The sequence below is a fragment of the Electrophorus electricus genome, chromosome 22 (genome assembly GCF_013358815.1).
Source record: "Electrophorus electricus isolate fEleEle1 chromosome 22, fEleEle1.pri, whole genome shotgun sequence".
NCBI lineage: Eukaryota > Metazoa > Chordata > Actinopteri > Gymnotiformes > Gymnotidae > Electrophorus > Electrophorus electricus.
This window is the reverse complement of record NC_049556.1, coordinates 14,471,257-14,493,756: the sequence shown is the minus strand read 5'-3', so window position 1 is coordinate 14,493,756 and position 22,500 is coordinate 14,471,257. Positions and strand designations below refer to the sequence as shown.

At 42.8% G+C, this 22,500-nt stretch overlaps 2 protein-coding genes across 2 annotated transcripts in view; both read right to left on the bottom strand.

Annotated features, from left to right (window-relative positions):
• Window positions 1-64: 64 nt before the first annotated feature.
• Window positions 65-16,614, bottom strand: LOC118240672 (multifunctional procollagen lysine hydroxylase and glycosyltransferase LH3-like). The gene is made up of 16 exons (XM_035521770.1): window positions 16,583-16,614; window positions 16,001-16,140; window positions 11,738-11,850; window positions 11,204-11,267; window positions 10,996-11,093; window positions 10,527-10,625; window positions 8,731-8,862; window positions 6,423-6,544; window positions 5,905-6,009; window positions 4,948-5,073; window positions 4,296-4,437; window positions 3,006-3,119; window positions 2,527-2,703; window positions 953-1,099; window positions 603-728; window positions 65-377 (listed from the first exon to the last, which is right to left on the bottom strand). The coding sequence occupies exons 1-16, from the start codon at window positions 16,612-16,614 to the stop codon at window positions 222-224; spliced, it is 1,893 nt and encodes a 630-aa protein (XP_035377663.1). The 3' UTR covers window positions 65-221.
• Window positions 16,615-16,704: 90 nt separating this feature from the next.
• LOC113568166 (C-type lectin domain family 10 member A-like) overlaps window positions 16,705-22,500 on the bottom strand; it is a 9,620-nt gene continuing 3,824 nt past the window's right edge. The window contains exons 5-8 of the mRNA XM_035521769.1: window positions 22,255-22,326; window positions 20,074-20,225; window positions 18,296-18,405; window positions 16,705-17,967 (exon numbers count right to left, since the gene is read on the bottom strand). Coding sequence (XP_035377662.1) covers window positions 17,808-17,967; window positions 18,296-18,405; window positions 20,074-20,225; window positions 22,255-22,326 — 494 coding nt within the window. The 3' untranslated portion in view covers window positions 16,705-17,807. The remainder of the gene's footprint in view (window positions 17,968-18,295; window positions 18,406-20,073; window positions 20,226-22,254; window positions 22,327-22,500) is intronic.

Below are 22,500 nucleotides of genomic sequence, written 5' to 3'. Positions count from 1 at the left end.
CAAAAAGCAAACAAAACAAAAACACACGAAAACAACAAATAAGAGGTTGATCACAAAAGAAAGTTTGAAAACTATTGCTTTTGCTACGGGCAGGGGGTGAGGCACGTTAATGGAGAAAAACATGGTAAAACTACTGCCTCAACATTCGAAAGTACACAATGACAACTGCTTGTTAAATTACAAATTATTCTCTCACTCACACTCACACGCACAGAGGAGTGCTAGGGGTCTACAAATGACACCATGATGTAGCGTGTGCCCTCTGTGGTGGGCAGGCCTTCGTGGTAGTGGGTCAGACGTCCAGGGTGCATCAAGGACCATCCTTTCCTGGGAGCTTCGATTTTACAGTCATAACGCAGAAAACGGCAGCCCCCACCCTGTTACACACGCACACGCGCACACACACACACACTGTGTCAAGTTGGCTAATAAAGCCAAAATATACACATGAACATAAAATTTATGTTTGTTCATAATGAGCCCTGTAGAAATAGGTGTATTGTGGGTGTGTGAAGCACAGCGATGGAAAAGACCATGAAAACAGACAGACATGCAGACACAAACACGCACTGTGTGTGGCTCATGCCTGTGTGCATGTTTACCTGGTAGTCTTTTCCCTTGCTGTTCAGAGCAATGTTGATGGTGAAGGTTGAGGAATCGTGATGTGGCCGAAGGGAAGGTTGTTCATCGGGCCGATAACGAACCACAAAGTTCATCACCGCCTTCGCCTGTAATACAAACACACATTTCATTACTGCCTTCACCTGTAATACAAACACACACGCTTCATCACCGCATTCATCTGTAACACATACAGCACTGCGCTGATACAGTTGATAGTCTTACTGTGTATACAGACCCTCACTGTATACAGTCTCACTGTGTATACAGGTTAACTGAGTGACCTATTTTTCTATCAGAGTGAGAGTGTTTACGGGTGTGTCTCTAATACCTTTGGGTAGTACCCTGGGTAGAGTTTTTCCGTCACAGGAACTATGTAGTCTTTTAGGAATTTCAGCCATTCTTCCTCATATTGAATCTGGTTCATATGAATATCGACTGTAGGAACATTCTCATAACCACCAGCTAGTCTGTCATCCTGTAGAGAGACAGATGATATATAAGAATATATAATATGCCAACAGCAGATCTAATACCCCTACAGCAGATCATGGAGCCTGAGGTCAACAGGTACACTATATTGCCAAAAGTATTCACTCACCCATCCAAATAATTAAATTCAGGTATTTCAATCACTTCCATGGGCACAGGTGTATAAAACCAAGCACCCAGACATGCAGACTGCTTCTACAAACATTTGTGAAAGAATGAGTCACTCTCAGGAGCTCAGTAAATTCCAGCGTGATAGGATACCACCTGTGCAACCTGTGGACATGTGCAAGTCCAGTCTTGAAATTTCCTCGCTACTAAATATTCCAGTCAACTGTCAATGGTATTATAACAAATCAGAAGTGATTGGGATTGACAGCAACTCGGCCACGAAGTGGTCGGCCACGTAAAATGAGAGAGTGGGGTCAGCGGATGCTGAGGAGCAGTGTGCAGAGGTCGCTGATTTTCTGCTGAGTCAATTCCTACAAACATCCAAACTTCATGTGGTCTTCAGATTAGCTCAGGAACAGTGCGTAGAGAGCTTCGTGGGATGGGTTTCCATGGCTGAGCAGCTGCATCCAAGCCTTACATCACCAAGCACAATGCAAAACAGTGGATGCAGTGGTGTACAGCACGCTGCCACTGGACTCTAGAGCAGAGGAGACGTGTTCTCTGGAATGACGAATCACGCTTCTCCGTCTGGCAATCCGATGGACGAGTCTGGGTTTGGCGGTTGCCAGGAGAACGGTACTTGTGTGGCTGCATTGTGCCAAGTGTAAAGTGGTGGAGGGGGGATCATGTTGTGGGGTTGTTTTTCAGGAGTTGGGCTCAGCCCCTTAACACGAGTGAAAGGAACTGTTAATGCTTCAGCATACCAAGAGATTTTGGACAATTTCATGCTCCCAACTTTGTGGGAACAGTTTGGGGATGTCCCCTTCCTGTTCCCACATGACTGTAAACGAGTGCACAAAGCAAGGTCCATAAAGACAAGGATGAGCAAGTTTGGTGTGGAAGAACTTGACTGGCCTACACAGAGTCCTGACCTCAACTCGATAGAACACCTTTGGGATGAATTAGAACGGAGACTGTGAGCCAGGCCTTCACATCAGTGTCTGACCTCACAAATGTGCTTCTGGAAGAAAGGTAAAAAATTCCCATAAACACACTCCTAAACCTTGTTGGAAGCCTTCCAGGAAGAGTTGAAGCTGTTATAGCTGCAAAGGGTAGGCCAACATCATATTAAACGCTATGGGTTAGAATTGGGATGCCACTCAAACTCATATGTGTGTGAAGGCAGATGAGTGAATACTTTTGGCAATATAGTGTACATCTCTTGTACAATGAGCTGAACTCTCGATGTGCAGCAGCATCTGTAGGACTGTGTGTAGCGGTATAGTGACGTATATATACAGTTACATTATGTCTCCCTGAAGACCACATGCCAAAGTCCTCCATCGTCTGCACCAGTTCATCACACATCCGTTCAGAAAAGATGGGAAACCAGTAAACGTCGGGACAGGGCTGTTCCACCACAGTCTCCCCCTCCTCAAAGATCTGAGAGTAGTTCTCATGGACATACTTCTCTCTCCAGTCCTACACACACACACACACACACACACACACACACACACACACACACACACACACACACACACACACACACACACACACACACACTCTTTAATGCTAATTTAAATAAAATAAATAATACAATTCCCATTATTGTCTGTGTATATGTGAAAGTGCATGAGTGTTCGTATCTGTGCATGTGTTTGCGTATGTGGGTGTGTATCTCTGTGAAAGTGTGTGTGTGTGTGTGTGTGTCTGTGCATATGTGAATATGCTTGTATGTGTTTGAGACACAGAGAGTGAAAATACAGAAGTATAGTCCTCACCATGGGGTTATCGAATATTTGCCAAATGTCAGGGTAGAGTCTGCTGATGTTGTAGTTGTTGGATGAGATCAATCGGCCAAACTCATCTCTGTTAGACACAAACATGAACACACCCTACAAAACATAAAGGCAGATCTACTCAAACTCTAGTGAGTAATCACAGTTAGGTAGGAAAATGTGTGTGTACGGCCAGGTTAGGGTTAGCATTAAGACTTGTGTGAACACTGGTGTGGGTTACTTGGTTATTGTTACTGAGCTCTACAGTGATCCCTGTATTCTACAGTGTTCTAGTTCATTGGTATGTTGGACTCTAACTTGCTGTACTGTACTAGGATGTATTCTATGAGGAAATGAAAAAACACTTTTGTAAGTTGCTCTGGATAAGAGCATCTGCTAAATGCCGTAAATGTAAATGTCACCATGAAATGCTTGCTTGTGCTATAAGAGCTTATGCATGTAGCTATAACTACTTAATTATACAGGCTTATGACAGGCATTATAAAGCAGTGTAATATATATATATATATATATATAAAATATATATAAAAAACTTAATTAATTAATTAATTCATTCATTCATTCATTCATTCATTCATTCGGTAAACCACATTATAAATACATTTATAACGAATTAAAATACAGGATGGATTCACATGACATGTTGCCCAAATACTTTTTTAAACTCTTTTTTAGCTATATACACTCCAGAGGTCTTTTATGGATAGTTTTTCCTGATTTGAAATGTCACTACATCAGTAATATCTTTCAGGTCTTCATATGGAACTGCACCAAGACAGGAAGTTTGGGGAGGGTACCTTGTATTTTTGTTTGTATCATAGTCTACATGCTGTAACAAATTTATTACAATGCAACTTTTGGTTGCAAGTGACTTTTTACCTAGCTTACACTTCATATTCATTTATTCTGACTTTTCAAATCCATATCAGTCACTTTGGCCCTCTGTGTTTGGCTGTGTTCTGTCTACACATCTTTGTCTAACGATTATCTGAGTCTGGACTGTATAAAGATAATGAGGCTGATGTGCCTTAAACAAACATTACCACATATGGATCCTGCCTCAGCTCACTTCATATTCCGATACGAATGAATGCAGTTGTATTTATGTAGCACCTTTCAAGGAGCCCAAGGTCACTTTACAATTAAAACACACACAGCTTTTATATCACGAGACAATTTATCATGATGGCTACCTACATAGGGACTCAAACCTGAGACCCCAGCACTGAGAGGCAAACGCGCGGATACATATGTGCACACGCAGACAAACACCTGGTCTCGGACTGCTCTGCAGAAGACCATGTCAGGGTCTATCTCTTCCTCCTCATAGAGGGAGATGTGGGCCAGTCGTGTACGCAGGATGTCACCACGAATCAGGTACACCTGAGTTACATAGGGCACATTCCACAGGCCCCTGGACAGACAGGTAGACCAGAGTTACACAGAGCACATTCCACAGGCCCCTGTGGGCTTAGAACCCATTATTTATTTGTTAATGCATTAATTAAATGTATTATTTAGCTGTTGAATTCCTAACTCCTAACAGTGAGTTAGGGATTAGGGTGCAGTGAGAGCCTCTAGCAGACTTTTAATTAATTTTGAACAGAACAACACATTTCAACACAAGACATAAATGTAGACACAGATTCATTCACAAACACCAACCTCCTGACCCACACAGACGCATTTACATTTAATTTTATCCAAAGCAACTTAAAATTATGACTGGGTACAACTTGAGTAACTGAGGGTTAAGGGTCTTATTCAGGAACCCAACAGTGGCAACTTTGTAGTGGTGGGGCTTGAACCAGCAACCTTCTGATGACTAGTCAAGTACCTTCACCACTGAGCTACCACTACTCAGGCTTATACTCATAGCCACACGTACACTCCCTGCCACACACAGCATGAAGAGTGGCCTTACACTCGTTTGGCTTGCACAATGTCAATGTAATCCTCAGAACAGGAGTAGAACCCTTCAGGACTCAGAGCACCCCAGAAATTAGACCAGAGCTTCCCATGTCGAGACAACATTGGGGCAATCACTGACCTGAGAATGAGCGACAGACAGACAGAGGAAAAGACAGAAAGAGGCAGTCAGAAAATGCACACCAGGGTGTGCCCCCCCCCCCCCCCATTATCCACACCAGAGTTTGCTAAGTCTAACCCTACTTCTAGATTGACTAATTAAACTACTACTTATTGTAGGATGTTGCTTATTACACTGATGTTGACTAACAAACTCTAGTACTCAGTGTTATTTGCACTCATCATTGTTTCAGACAGACCTTATGAATTTTGTAATTCTAGGCATCAGCAGTGATCCCTGTATTTCTACAGTATTCTAGTTCACTGGCATTTTGGACTCTAACCTGCTGTACTGTATTGGGATGTATTCTGTGAGAAAATTAAAAAGCACTTTTGTAAGTCGCTGTGGATAAGAGCGTCTGCTAAATGCTGTACATGTAAATATAACCCTGTGGAGCTAGTCTAGGGTTAACCTTGGTCTATCAAACCCCAACCCTGTGGATCTAGTCCAGGGTTAACCCTGGTCTATCTTAAACCCCAACCCTGTGGATCTAGTCTGATAGCTACCCACTTCAGATGCGCTGGGTAAGCAACCAACTGCTAGTCATACGTGCAGGAGAGACTGATTATCATACAACATAAAAATGATCACCACTCTGTTTGGATAGAATCTCTGACTTGTTAACAACTCTCTGATTTTCTCTGTATTCTCTACAGAAACAGAAGCTGTCTTCTACTCAACAGTGTGTGTGTGTCTATTTGTGTGTGTGCAGGTGTATGCATGGAATGTGCCAGAGTGTGCTTATGTAAGGGTTTGAGAAAGTATGTGTGTGTGTGTGCGCGTGTGTGTTACTTGTTTTCTTCTATAAGGATCCGCAGTATGTCAGGGTTGGTCAAAGCCACATCAGAATCAATGCTGAAGTAGTAATCACAGGTGATGCTGCTCTTACACGCCTCTCTAACACACACACGCACGCACACGCACGCACGCACACACACACACACACACACACACACACACAAACACAATCTATGAAAGTGGAATGCGTGTGTCTCACTGTAGGCAGTATACATTATAGATATTATACATCCATATCATCAGGATTTGGACACATTCTAATTCCAGAACTTTTGGAAATTAAGTTAGGTTTTCTTTAAAAAAAAAAATCCAAATAGCCCTTTTCTATATTTCACACTAGAAAAATCTAAACTTACTTCAACAATAGAAAAATATAAAATACAAAAACTTGCTAATTGATTGCTAAAACTTTAACGACAGCTGACTCGTACACATATAGGCCTAGGGTTAAGGCTGGGGCTATGTAGGTGTGTGGGGGAGTGTGTGTGTGTGTTTGTGGTGTGTACACTTACACAGCCATGGTTCTGGCCCGGTCATGCCGGAGGTTTTCCTCAGGTACAACAATACGAGCATCTAAGAACAAAGAACGATGCCGACTCCAAAACAACTCAATGTGCTTCTCATGATACACCACCTAATCTCTCTCACACACACACACACACACACACACACACACGAGTAGAATATAACATTCTCAGGATTAATATTGTTAATATACAGCCTCCTGAGTGTGCATGAGTGTGTTTGTGCAGGAGTGACTGTGCATGAGTGTGTGTATGTATAGGAGTGATTGTGTATGTGTGTATGTTTGTGTAGAAGTGTATGAGTATGCATGTATGTTTGTGTAGGAGTGATTGTGTACAAGCGTATATGGGTATGAGTGTGTGTATGTATAGGAGTGATTGTGGGAGTGTGTGCACGAGTGTGTGAGAGTAGGAGTGATGACTCATCGGTTCAACCAGATTCAGGCACACAAAATGGAATATAAAAAAGATACAAAAGACATCCTTCCTGTAAACCGGTAAGCAAGCAGTACGAATGTGGGGTAATAGGTCTGCTAGATGTGATGGCCCTGACTTTACCCTGACTTTGTGTGTGTGTAGACAGAGAGACCTCGACAGACAGACAGCCAGCACTAGATGATCTGTAAACTCTAAAGCTTTATTTAGGACCTTGGTAATGAAGGACCCCACCCATCCCAACAATAGGCTTTTCTCTCTGTTGAGGTCAGGGAAGCGCTTTCGCTCCCTGAAGACTAAGACAGAGAGACTGAAGAGGAGCTTCTTCCCACAGGCCATTCGGGCCCTGAATCAGGGAAACTGATCAACTGTGCGGACCACCACCACCATGTAACATGTAACTGTAAAGATGTTCAATTGTAAGATGGAACTGTACATTGTGTACATACATATACACACGCATACATTTCTCTATACACCCGTTTTGTTTTGTTTTTTCCTCAGTTTGGACAGAGCACTCTCAAACCATTTCACTGCGAGATATACTGTGTATGATTATGTATGTGACAAATAAACCGAACTTGAACTTAAACTTGGTATAACCACTGATCCCGGTTAATCACTCGAGTCACTATGAGCACCATTTCTAAAATAGCATTTAGGAAACCTGCTCACAATAAGACATAAACTAACCCTACAGACGCTTGGTTAGTTTAACCCTAACCCTACAGACGCTGTCGTACTTGCTGTCCAGTAAGTTGACATCTTGTTAAACAAGAGGATTCAACTTCAGTCACATCCACAGAAAGTGGTTTAGCTTCAGCAGAGAGAACTGAACTGCAGAAAGATGTTTTGGGTTTATGATTCAGTAGCTGTAACACTTTGTCTAGTAACAGTGACATGGTGAGGTGATTAAACCTAATGGGTTTCTGCTGGCTAGTTACCAAGTGTTTGTTGATTTGACCATGTTTAATTGCAGATGTATACACCACGCTGACCGTGTGTGTGTGTAGATACATACAGTGCATGCCACAAACCGTGTGTGTGTAGATATATACAGTGCATGCCACGCTGACTGTGTGTGTGTGTGTGTGTGTGTGTGTGTGTGTAGCTATATACAGTGCATGCCATGCTGACCGTGTGTGTCTAGATATATACAGTGCATGCCACGCTGACCGTGTGTGTGTGTGTGTGTGTGTGTGTGTGTGTGTGTGTGTGTGTGTAGCTATATACAGTGCATGCCATGCTGACCGTGTGTGTCTAGATATATACAGTGCATGCCACGCTGATCGTGTGTGTGTGTGTGTGTGTGTAGATATATACAGTGCATGCCACACTGACCATGTGTGTGTGTGTGTGTGTGTGTGTGTAGCTATATACAGTGCATGCCATGCTGACCGTGTGTGTGTAGATATATACAGTGCATGCCACGCTGACTGTGAGTGTTGAGCTGCTACAATGAATATGTGTTTGTGTTTGTCATGTATCTCTTTTAATCTGGTTGAGTTTGAGAGTACTGCACAGAATTTGGCTGGAGTACGTACGGGATACGAACGTTTCATTGTTGTGTTCAACAGTCCTGATTAGCTAGCTAGTGTGTTTCAGTATCTCATTAGTGCTGAACCATGAAAAAAAAAAAGCATTTAGTCATCTTTTGTTTCTTTCAGCTAACCATTTGTGTCCAGCAGGGGGCACCCTGATCTGTGGCTGCTATGGAATTGTATGGTTTGCGTAGTGGTAAACGCCACCAATGAACATTACTGTATCATAAATGTACATAGAGTAGTCAAATTGTTGTGTAAAATGTGCGTGAACCACATGTACGTTGTTGTGTAAAGCATGTGTGAATTCATGCATGTACATTGTTGTGGATGAAGAGCCTTAAACGAGTGTGTGGGTAATTCAGTGTTGTCAGTCTCTCCAGAAACTCCTCCAGGAAGGGTGTTGGCTGTTCGATGAACACAGCAATGTGCACCAGGGGCATCTCTTCATCCTACAGCAACAGTAGAGACATTCTACATTAAATGTTAGACACACGTCCCCTCTACATACTACATGAACATTAGACGCACGTCCCCTCTAATTCTACATTAACGTTAGACGCACGTCCCCTCTACATACTACATTAACGTTAGAGACAAGACCCCTCTACATTCTACATTAACGTTAGAGACACGTCCCCTCTACATACTACATTAACGTTAGACGCACGTCCCCTCTACATACTACATTAACATGAGAGACAAGACCCCTCTACATTCTACATTAACGTTAGACGCACGTCCCCTCTACATACTACATTAACATTAGAGACAAGACCCCTCTACATTCTACATTAACGTTAGAGACACGTCCCCTCTACATGCTACATTAACATTAGAGACACGTCCCCTCTACATACTACATTAACATCAGACACGTCCCCTCTACATACCACAGTAACGTTAGCGACACGTTCCCTCTACATACCACAGTAACGTTAGCGACACGTCCCCTCTACATACCACAGAAAGGTTAGAGACACATCCCCTCTACATACCACAGTAACGTTAGCGACACGTCCCCTCTACATACCACAGAAAGGTTAGAGACACGTCCCCTCTACATACGACAGTAACGTTAGCGACACGTCCCCTCTACATACCACAGAAAGGTTAGAGACACGTCCCCTCTAAATACCACAGTAACGTTAGCGACACGTCCCCTCTACACACCACAGTAACGTTAGACACGTCCCCTCTACATACCACAGAAAGGTTAGAGACACGTCCCCTCTACATACCACAGTGACGTTAGACACGTCCCCTCTACATACCACAGTAACGTTAGCGACACGTCCCCTCTACATACCACAGAAAGGTTAGAGACACGTCCCCTCTACATACCACAGTAACGTTAGACACGTCCCCTCTACATACCACAGTAACGTTAGACACGTCCCCTCTACATACCACAGAAAGGTGAGAGACACGTCCCCTCTACATACCACAGTGACGTTAGACACGTCCCCTCTACATACCACAGTAACGTTAGCGACACGTCCCCTCTACATACCACAGAAAGGTTAGAGACACGTCCCCTCTACATACCACAGTAACGTTAGACACGTCCCCTCTACATACCACAGTAACGTTAGCGACACGTCCCCTCTACATACCACAGTAACGTTGGCGACACGTCCCCTCTACATACCACAGTAACGTTAGCGACACGTCCCCTCTACATACCACAGTAACGTTAGCGACACGTCCCCTCTACATACCACAGTAACGTTAGCGACACGTCCCCTCTACATACCACAGAAAGGTTAGAGACACGTCCCCTCTACATACCACAGAAAGGTTAGAGACACGTCCCCTCTACATACCACAGTAACTTTAGATACGTCCCCTCTACATACCACAGTAACGTTAGCGACACGTCCCCTCTACATACCACAGAAAGGTTAGAGATCACTGCCAACACCTGTTATTCGTGTTCCACAATAAGAGGGAGTACTGTCTTTTGAACAGGACTGTATACCCAAAATGTTATACAAATGATTTTCTAATTGAAAAATTAAGCAATGTAAGAAGTACAAGAGTATCCCTAAATACTAAAGGGGTGACAGAATGACAGGAAACGACAGATAGGAATAATTAAAATTAAAACACTAACTGGGATATCGTTCAGATATAGCAGATCATCACAGATGCCACATCCTCTTTCATATGTCCACGCTGTTGGAACATAGTTGCCCAGGTAATTCAGCTGGAGCTAGAGACACACACACACACACACACACACACACACACACACACACACACACACACACACACACACACACACACACACACACACACACACACACACACACACACACACACACACACACACACACAATAAAGACATTCAACAATAAAGCAAGACCAGACAAGGGTGGGACTGATGAATTGTGTCACAACTGGCCTCTCCATGGACTGTGACTGGTTTGTTTTGGGGCAGTATCTGATAAATCTAATAATCTCTAGGCTAGGGTCAGGGTCAGGCTACTGTACCAGCCTAATGCTCATCTGACATTAAGAGAGCGGGAGGGGCAGTGAGGCAGAGGGGTGGAGAGAGGCAGTGAGGCAGAGGGGTGATTTACCTTGGTAGGTCCATTGCCATGGATAACAACTGGAAGTGTATCGTAAGCAACATTGCGAGCTCTGACTCGAGATTTCTCAAACTTCAGAACCACTTCCTCTAAAAGTTTAAAGAACACACATGTTCCTTAACACACATGACATCTAAAATTGAAAAAGGACAATGCAAAGTGTGTGTATACACACACCCACGTTCATATGTGTTCTTACCAATGGCGCCATTAAGATTCTGGAAAATCCGTGATTTATGATCCAGTGTCATGTTGAACTTAGTCTGAGAGAGAGAGAGAGAGAGAGAGAAAACAATGAGAAACAAGGGTTAGTAACAGCTTATTAATGTGTTAAAGGGTTAGTAACAGCTTATTGATGTGTTAATGGGTTAGGGTTAGTAATAGCTTGTTAATGGGTTAGGGTTAGTAACAGCTTATTAATGTGTTAAAGGGTTAGTAACAGCTTATTAATGTGTTAATGGTTTGTTAGCTGCCACTACTACTGTTGCCTCTATGTTTTATTATTATTATTATTATTAAAATAGTAGTATTGGAGACGGTGTGGGTTTTTGTTGCAGTCGTAATTTTTGATGTTATTACTGCAGCTACTAACAGGCTTTACAGTAATTTTCTGAAAACACAATCAATTGAATTGGGAGAAAGAGAAACAGGAAAAGGAAAAATGTCTTTCAGGTGAAAGACAGACACACAGACAGACACAGGCACAGACAAACACACAGACAGACAGACACACCCTTTGTTCCTGGTCCAGGTAGATGCGTGTGTAGAACAGCTGGTCATCATCATGGTCTCTGTGGTTCCATTGCTCCACAACAGCAAAGATCTCAGGAGCAAACCCAATGAACCCTACACAAACACACACACACACACACACACACACACACACACACACAAACCCAAATGAACCCTACACACACCCACTCAAACCACTGCAAACCCAAATGAACCCTACACACACACTCAAACCATCGCAAACCCAAATGAATCTTAAACACACACACACACACCCCATCACAAACCCAAATGAATCCTTCACTCACACACACACACACACGACCACAAACCCAAATGAATCCTTCACACACACACACACGACCACAAACCCAAATGAACCCGACACACACACACACACACACACTCAAACCATCACAAACCCAAATGAACCCTACACAAACACTCTCATAAACCATCACAAACCCAAAAGAACCCTACACACACACACACACACACACACACACACACGACCACAAACCCAAATGAACCCTTCACACACACAGACACACTCATAAACCATCACAAACCCAAAGGAACCCTACACAAACACTCTCATAAACCATCACAAACCCAAAAGAACCCTACACACACACACACACACACACACACACACGACCACAAACCCAAATGAACCCTACACACACACACACACACACACACACACACACACACACACACACACACACACACACACAGACACACACACCCCCCCCACCATCGCAAACTCAAATGAACCCTACACACACACCCCCCCACCATCGCAAACTCAAATGAACCCTACACACACACACCCCCCACCATCGCAAACTCAAATGAACCCTACACACACACACACACACACACACACACACACACCCCCACCAGCGCAAACTCAAATGAACCCTACACAAACAGTCAAACCATCGCAAACCCAAATGAACCCTACACACACACTCAAACCATCGCAAACCCAAATGAACCCTACACACACACTCAAACCATCGCAAACCCAAATGAACCCTACACACACACACACACACTCAAACCATCGCAAACCCAAATGAACCCTACACACACACACACACTCAAACCATCGCAAACCCAAATGAACCCGACACACACACACACACTCAAACCATCGCAAACCCAAATGAACCCTACACACACACACCCCATCACAAACCCAAATGAATCCTTCACTCACACACACACACACACGACCACAAACCCAAATGAATCCTTCACACACACGACCACAAACCCAAATCAACCCTACACACACACACACACACACACACAAACACACCCCCCCACCATCGCAAACTCAAATGAACCCTACACACACACACCCCCCACCATCGCAAACTCAAATGAACCCTACACACACACCCCCCACCATCGCAAACTCAAATGAACCCTACACACACACACACACACACACACACACACACACCATCGCAAACTCAAATGAACCCTACACACACAGTCAAACCATCGCAAACCCAAATGAACCCTACACACACACACACACTCAAACCATCGCAAACCCAAATGAACCCTACACACACACACACACACACTCAAACCATCGCAAACCCAAATGAACCCTACACACACACACACACACACTCAAACCATCGCAAACCCAAATGAACCCTACACACACACACACACACACACACACACTCAAACCATCGCAAACCCAAATGAACCCTACACACACACACACACACACACACACTCAAACCATCGCAAACCCAAATGAACCCTACACACACACACACACACACTCAAACCATCGCAAACCCAAATGAACCCTACACACACACACACACTCAAACCATCGCAAACCCAAATGAACCCTACACACACACACACACACTCAAACCATCGCAAACCCAAATGAACCCTACACACACACACACACACTCAAACCATCGCAAACCCAAATGAACCCTACACACACACACACACTCAAACCATCGCAAACCCAAATGAACCCTACACACACACACACACACACACTCAAACCATCGCAAACCCAAATGAACCCTACACACACACACACACTCAAACCATCGCAAACCCAAATGAACCCTACACACACACACACACTCAAACCATCGCAAACCCAAATGAACCCTACACACACACACACACACTCAAACCATCGCAAACCCAAATGAACCCTACACACACACACACACACACACTCAAACCATCGCAAACCCAAATGAACCCTACACACACACACACACACACTCAAACCATCGCAAACCCAAATGAACCCTACACACACACACACACACTCAAACCATCGCAAACCCAAATGAACCCTACACACACACATACACACACTCAAACCATCGCAAACCCAAATGAACCCTACACACACACACACACACACTCAAACCATCGCAAACCCAAATGAACCCTACACACACACACACACTCAAACCATCGCAAACCCAAATGAACCCTACACACACACACACACTCAAACCATCGCAAACCCAAATGAACCCTACACACACACACACTCAAACCATCGCAAACCCAAATGAACCCTACACACACACACACTCAAACCATCGCAAACCCAAATGAACCCTACACACACACACTCAAACCATCGCAAACCCAAATGAACCCTACACACACACACTCAAACCATCGCAAACCCAAATGAACCCTACACACACACACTCAAACCATCGCAAACCCAAATGAACCCTACACACACACACTCAAACCATCGCAAACCCAAATGAACCCTACACACACACACACACTCAAACCATCGCAAACCCAAATGAACCCTACACACACACACACTCAAACCATCGCAAACCCAAATGAACCCTACACACACACACACACACACTCAAACCATCGCAAACCCAAATGAACCCTACACACACGCACACACACTCAAACCATCGCAAACCCAAATGAACCCTACACACACACACACACACTCAAACCATTGCAAACCCAAATGAACCCTACACACACACACACACTCAAACCATCGCAAACCCAAATGAACCCTACACACACACACACACACTCAAACCATCGCAAACCCAAATGAACCCTACACACACACACTCAAACCATCGCAAACCCAAATGAACCCTACACACACACACTCAAACCATCGCAAACCCAAATGAACCCTACACACACACACACTCAAACCATCGCAAACCCAAATGAACCCTACACACACACACTCAAACCATCGCAAACCCAAATGAACCCTACACACACACACACACACGCTCAAACCATCGCAAACCCAAATGAACCCTACACACACACACACACGCTCAAACCATCGCAAACCCAAATGAACCCTACATACACACACACACACGTAAACCAACCCACACACAAACCACCACAACCCCTATTGATAACCAAAGGATTTCACAATTCATTTTTCACATTGTATTACACTGTAGCACCACAGTTATAACACTCAATTATGATGCTTGTACACCATGATCACACGTGTGCACACGCACACACACACACACACACACACACACACACACACACACACACAGACATGCATGCAGAGTGGCGATTCTAGAGTCTGTTGGGGCTGCAGGCAAAAATTCACGGGGCCACCCAAGAGAATTCAGGACTCTTTGCCATTACTGTAGTTTAAAGTGTGTCAGTCCTCGGGCACCCCCCACTGGCCTGGGGCCCTCAGCAGTTGCCGGCCTTGCCTGGTGTCAAGCAGCACCTCTGTGCACACATGTACGCACTCACGCACACCCACACCTACCTCCAGAGTTGAGGTGGCGTTTGCCCAGTTCTACTAGCCAGAAGCTCCACTTAGTGAGCAACACCGTGGATGCTATTTACACACTTCGAGGCCTTGACCAGATTACTAGATTAGAAATCACTAGATTACTAACTAGACACTTGCTCACATTCAGATACTGCCCTTCTGCTTTTAGAAATAAAAGATATGAAATTAATATGAACTAGCTAACTAGCTAGATTATGATCACTCGCTGTCTCTAGTTTTGTAACTAACTTAGTACATTTTAACAAGTTTTTGAGACAAAATAACCCATCATGTGACCGACATAGCTAACTAAAATACTAGCAGAGCTACCCACACAAAATTATGGTAAATTGAGGCGAATTGTCTAGAGGTAGCAGAAGTTATTTAGCATTAGCTAGCCTAGCTAGTTTAACTGACTCTGGTCCCAGACCGCTAGTTTACGTTGGACTGGGTTAAGTGGTGAGAGCCACCCGACACCTGCACGCATTGCTGTGGCTAACCGCTTTAGCTTCTTTGCCAGCTTCAGCCCAAACCCGTCCACTTTCCCACCTGGTGTAACAGGCTGTGCGGTGGAGGACGAGCTTACGGGGGAAAAAAACATGTCACCATGGACACACTATATGGACTGGATGTGTTATGAGATGATGAGTGAGTGTGTTCATTGTTAATTTCAGTTATGTGTTATTACTGGTGTGTGTGTGTGTGTGTGTGTGTGTTTTGAGATGGTAGCAGATGGTGACCGAGTTGCACTACTGTCATGTTGAAAGACTCATGACTTGACTTGGACTTTTGGTTAACTGACTTGTGACTCAACTTGTGACTTAACACTTGTGAAAGTGTAGGGGAAAAACAAGAATCTAACAAATTGTTTTTAAAAAACGTATTTTCTGTCTGATTTTAAGCGAGCATCTTGTCTGTCAGTTCTGAAATGGACATGTTTAGTTTTTTTTTTCCATCTCTCAGCTCTCACACCAGGTACAGCATAGGACACGGTGAACCTTTAATCAGCATCTCATAACACACAGTGAACCTTTAATCAGCATCTCATAGGACATGGTGAATCTTTAATCAGCATCTCATAACACACGGTGAACCTTTAATCAGCATCTCATAGGACACGGTGAACCTTTAATCAGCATCTCATAGGACACGGTGGACCTTTAATCAGCATTTCATAAGACATGGTGAACCTTTAATCAGCATCTCATAGGACACGATGAACCTTTAATCAGCATCTCATAACACACGTTGAACCTTTAATCAGCATCTCATAGGACACGATGAACCTTTAATCAGCATCTTCAGGTACAAACTCTTTGAGTTAGATGGACATAATCCCAGTGCTACACACAACGTTAAAATAAAGGACACTAGCAAAATGACACTGAACTTTGTAAGACATCTTAAAACACATGAAAATGTTGGTATGGACAGCAAGTATGCTAGCTACCTGGATTGCCTGTAGTTTAAAAAGTATGCTAACCAGCTAGCTAGCTAGATCAATATCTAATAAATACTTTTTCTAGTAAACTTCATATAATTTTAAGCAGTTTCTAGTTTTATAGTTACATGTGCCATTGTCCTACTGCCATATTTTGTTATATTTTGATAGCTAATGCTAGTTTGCAGACCAACATATATTTAACATTAGGTTTCAGGCACTGTTCCATGACTTTGCAATTGAGAATGCATGTCAGCAACTTCATAAATAAATAAGACTATGAACTGTAAACAATGAGATTAAACAAAACTTCTAATGGGGACTTGAGAGTTGACTTAAACTTGACTCATACCACAGAAATCTGAGACTTGACTCAGATTGGCCTGTACTACAGAGACTCGAGACTTGACTCAGATTGGCCTGTACTACAGAGACTCGAGACTTGACTCAGATTGGCCTGTACTACAGAGACTCGAGACATGACTCAGATTGGCCTGTACTACAGAGACTCGAGACTTGACCCAGATTTCACTTGTATCACAGAGATTTGAGACTTGACTCAGATTTGTAAAAAGAGACTCGTGTTTATCTTTGCATGGTAGAGATATCTTTACTTTTTAAAAGTAATTTGTGTGTTATTATGTGCAGGAATGTGTTATGAGATAATAACTGTGTTCATTTTTGAACGTTTAATTTGTGTGTTATTATGTGCAGGCAAGTGTTATGAGATAATAACTGTGTTCATTTTTGAACGTTTCATTTGTGTCTTATTATGTGCATTATGTGTTATGAGATAAGTGTATGTGTTCACTGATCAGATGTGATTGCGTGGGATTTGCAGACAAAACGATAGTCACGAGAGCAGTGGTCATCGTTGTATCTGCCGTCTCTGTGGAAGTGAGCACAGTCTTCCCCTCCACCCAAACCATGAGCCTCCCAGTTATCAGGCTGGCCGGGCATCCATTCACTGCTCACACACACACACACACACACACACACACACACACACACACACACACACACACACACACACACACACACACACACACACACAGTTTAATATATACACACGCACACACACACACACACGCGCGCATGCACACATCAGTTTTCAGCTGATGAAAACAATCTAGTACCCACACTTACATTTCTTATTCTATGTATCTGTTTCTCCATATCTCTCTCATACACAGAGTTAAATATGTGTACACACACACACACACAGTTTAATATACATATACACACACACACACACACACACACACACACACACACACACACACACACACACTCACCTTTTGACCATCACATAGGGTGTTCCATCTAGCCACTCCCACTGTCCTGTCCTCTCATCAGTCAGACCCAGCCAGTAGTAGTGAGGAGTAGTATGGCTGATCACAAACTCCTACACACACGCGCACACACACACACGCGCACACACACACACACACACGCGCGCGCGCACGCACACACACCCACACACGCGCACACGCCCACGCGCACACACACACACACACACACGCCCACGCGCACACGCACACACACACGCACACGCGCACACGCACACACACACACACACACACGCAGCGATTAATAGTGCAAATTGTTACGGCTAATCCTAATATCTTGCACACATGTACATACACATATGCACATTATTTTTGGTATATTTATGGCAAGATTATTAATGTGAACTAGGATTATGAGATTGGTTTGCACAGAAACAGTAATATATATGACAAAGTGGTGGTCTGTTTCAGTGCTGGGAACTGGATGTAGCCCTGTTGCATTCATTTTTGTAAACACAAACAAATCTCCTCTCTGCAGCTTGCAATTGCTAACCAAAAGCAGCAAGATTACATATGATATCACATTGTTAATTATAACCAAACAACTGTATTGCACCTAGTTAAAAGCTATACAATATTCAGGACAGAACTAGCTAACAGCCACTCTAACATACTACGCCCGTTGTAAAAAAGCCGTGGTAAAATAATGTTTATTTTTATTTGAATAGTACTTTTTCATTTTAAAATGTTGAAAAATGCTTTACATAAGAACCCCACTATACAAAGTACATTTCTGAACTAATATTCTTATAAATTTGTAGACCAGAGTAATTATGTTTGTCACCTGGATTTAAAAACCCCTACAGAACATTCTGTGCAGTCCTGTTCCTGTAGGAAAAGATCATACTGAATTATTCTAATATATCTAAGCACACCTAGAGTACTTCCCAGGCCTCACTATTAATTTCTACACTTAAAGTATGTTAGCATTGAACAGCTATTTTGCAATAGTTGTACAAATATAGAATTAAAGTCTACTTAACTGTACTAAAATGAATGTAAGTATACTTGAGTAAAATTCAAACATACTTGCCCTTATGGATTTTGGTTATATTAGAAATGTGCTTTAAAAAAACATTGGTTGTTTTGCCTCGTTTATAAACACTGCTGATAAGTGTTTGGTTGTTTTGCCTCGTTCATAAACACTGCTAAAAAGTGTTTGGTTGTTTTGCCTCGTTCATAAACACTGCTGATAAGTGTTTGGTTGTTTTGCCTCGTTCATAAACACTGCTGATAAGTGTTTGGTTGTTTTGCCTCGTTCATAAACACTGCTGATAAGTGTTTGGTTGTTTTGCCTCGTTCATAAACACTGCTGATAAGTGTTTGGTTGTTTTGCCTCGTTCATAAACACTGCTGATAGGTGTTTGGTTGTTTTGCCTCGTTCATAAACACTGCTGATAAGTGTTTGGTTGTTTTGCCTCGTTCATAAACACTGCTGATAAGTGTTTGGTTGTTTTGCCTCGTTCATAAACACTGCTGATAAGTGTTTGGTTGTTTTGCCTCGTTCATAAAGACTGCTGATAGGTGTTTGGTTGTTTTGCCTCGTTCATAAACACTGCTGATAAGTGTTTGGTTGTTTTGCCTCGTTCATAAACACTGCTGATAAGTGTTTGGTTGTTTTGCCTCATTCATAAACACTGCTGATAAGTGTTTGGTTGTTTTGCCTCGTTCATAAACACTGCTGATAAGTGTTTGGTTGTTTTGCCTCGTTCATAAACACTGACCTTCTCCTTTTTGCTGTTCAGCACCAGCAGCTGCCCCTTCATGCTCTCACACTCATCTTGAGCTTGGTGCCAGGACATGCCGTAATCGGAGAAATAATAACAGTGGGAAGAGTAGAGTGTCCACTGCAGTGGACAACACTGATCCTGAGTATCTACACACACATACACAACACATATGTACACACACACATACACACACACACACACATCTTATGGGTACTAACGTAAGTGAAGTATCTTACCAGCTGGCATATTCATTTCAACATGGCTCCCAACTTGTTTTTTATTTGTGTCGAGTGTGGCATGTTTAGCTAATCCCCTGTTATTACTGATAAATTTATCTGTGAGAAGTGTAAGTTAATCATTAGCTTGATGGAGAACATTTGATATTTGGAAGAGTGCATCCAGGCAATAGGAAGGCCAGGACAGCAGTCTGTAGTATCTAGTCTAGCAGCCCTGGATGTAACAAACGTAGAGAAGGAGTCCCCAACTCCGGCAGTAGAGCCCTCAGCAGGGCGAAAGGCTGACATCTTGGCAGAATATCTGTAGGGCTGAGCAGCGCTTATTTCAGGTTCTCCCCATCAGCAATAAACCGGCTGAGCAGCCTCTTGAAAGAGCTCTGGTTATGAGAACCTCTCAGATTCAGTACGTGAAATAAACAGCTCTGGTTATAAGAGACTCTCAGTGGGGATGATGTTTGATGCTGTAATAAGTTCTGGGATAGGGTTAGGCTTTAGGGTTAATGCTTTAGGGTTTAGGATTTAAGGTTAGGGTGCTCTGGTCCCTGACTGTGGTCAACATCAGGCCCTCAGGACTGTGGTCACCATCAGGCCCTCAGGACTGTGGTCACCCTCAGGCCTTCAGGACTGTGGTCATCATCAGGCCCTCAGGACTGTGGTCACCCTCAGGCCTTCAGGACTGTGGTCACCATTAGGCCCTCAGGACTGTGGTCACCCTCAGGCCCTCAGGACTGTGGTCACCCTCAGGCCTTCAGGACTGTGGTCATCATCAGGCCCTCAGGACTGTGGTCACCATCAGGCCCTCCATTTTAGTTATGCTTCTATAGATAAACCTGCCACAGCTACATGCTAATCGCTGGCATGGGTATCATATATGGGCTGCTCATGCAACGTCTTTTTGTTTTATTTGCATGTTGCTGCAGAGATGATGCCAATTTAGACTAGTTCTGCTCATCGGTGACAAAGTAGTTAGACAATATTTGTGGTACTAGCTGGGCTGCCCAATGAAGGAAGGGTTTCTTCTTGAGTCCTGGTCTTTCCAAGGTTTCTTTCTAAATCCCACCTATGGAATTTTTCGTTGCCACTGTCATCCTTGGCTGCTCATTAGGGATCTGGACCCATACATTTGTAAAGCTCTTTGTGACAATGAGTGTTGTAAAAATTGTTATATAAATAAATCTGACTGACTTTCATCACTGAATTGAAAGTTTAAGATAGGATAAGATGAGTTTGGTCCATTGTGTTTGGACTTATCTTAGCCTCCTGCAGGTGTTTTGTGCATTGCCTACTTGTAGTGAGTTTGGTTGTATTTAGGTGTGGATTTAAGATTTCCCATTATACTAGAGTTCAAATGCTAAAATTTGCAGTACAAGGTATAAGAGTGATATGGGCAAGTCAGCTAAATTCAGTGTGATCTTGAAAATAGCCTCATTAAGTAGAGTAATCTATCAGATGTCATAAAAGGTTTAAGGTTTGATTAGAGCACATGTCAAAAAGGAATACATTTAAGTTCAAGATTAGGGTTTAGGGTTTCTGTTAAACTACTCTGTGACAATAATTGTAAAAAGCACTATTTAAATAAATTTGACTGACTTTGAAAATTTGCAGCTCTAAGTATTAGTTTAGGGGTGTGCACACTTGTGCAACTAGATTATTGTATATTTCTATTTTAAATTTTTTTCTCCTAAAACTATTATTGTTTTTCAGTTACATTTTTAGGGAGCAGTTTCAAAATAAAGGTAGAAAGGTTCTGACGTAACTTATCTTTAATTTTTTTTACATCTCCAAAACCTGGATGTGTAGACGGTTAATATGCATTGTGTGTGTGAGTATAAAACACTTTGGATTAGAGGTTTGGGTCTACAATTTCAGTTTAGGTTAGATGTTAAGGTATTGGAATAGAGGTAACGTTAGTTAGGAGTAGGCACATACTTTCACTTACTGTTGTTGAGTCTGTTGAAACTGCATTTGAGCTGAGCTGCAACTTCCCGTAAGTTGATCACATTAGTAGACACTAATATAAACATAAAAATACACACACTTACACACATGCATACAAATGTCAGATATATTTTGGTCAAAGCATTATGCTAACATATTTAGGGTAGTTAATTAGAAATGTAAAATATATGTTTACATTCTTAAACCTTATTGGTGTACCAAAAGATTGTGTGAAAAGTGAAAATAA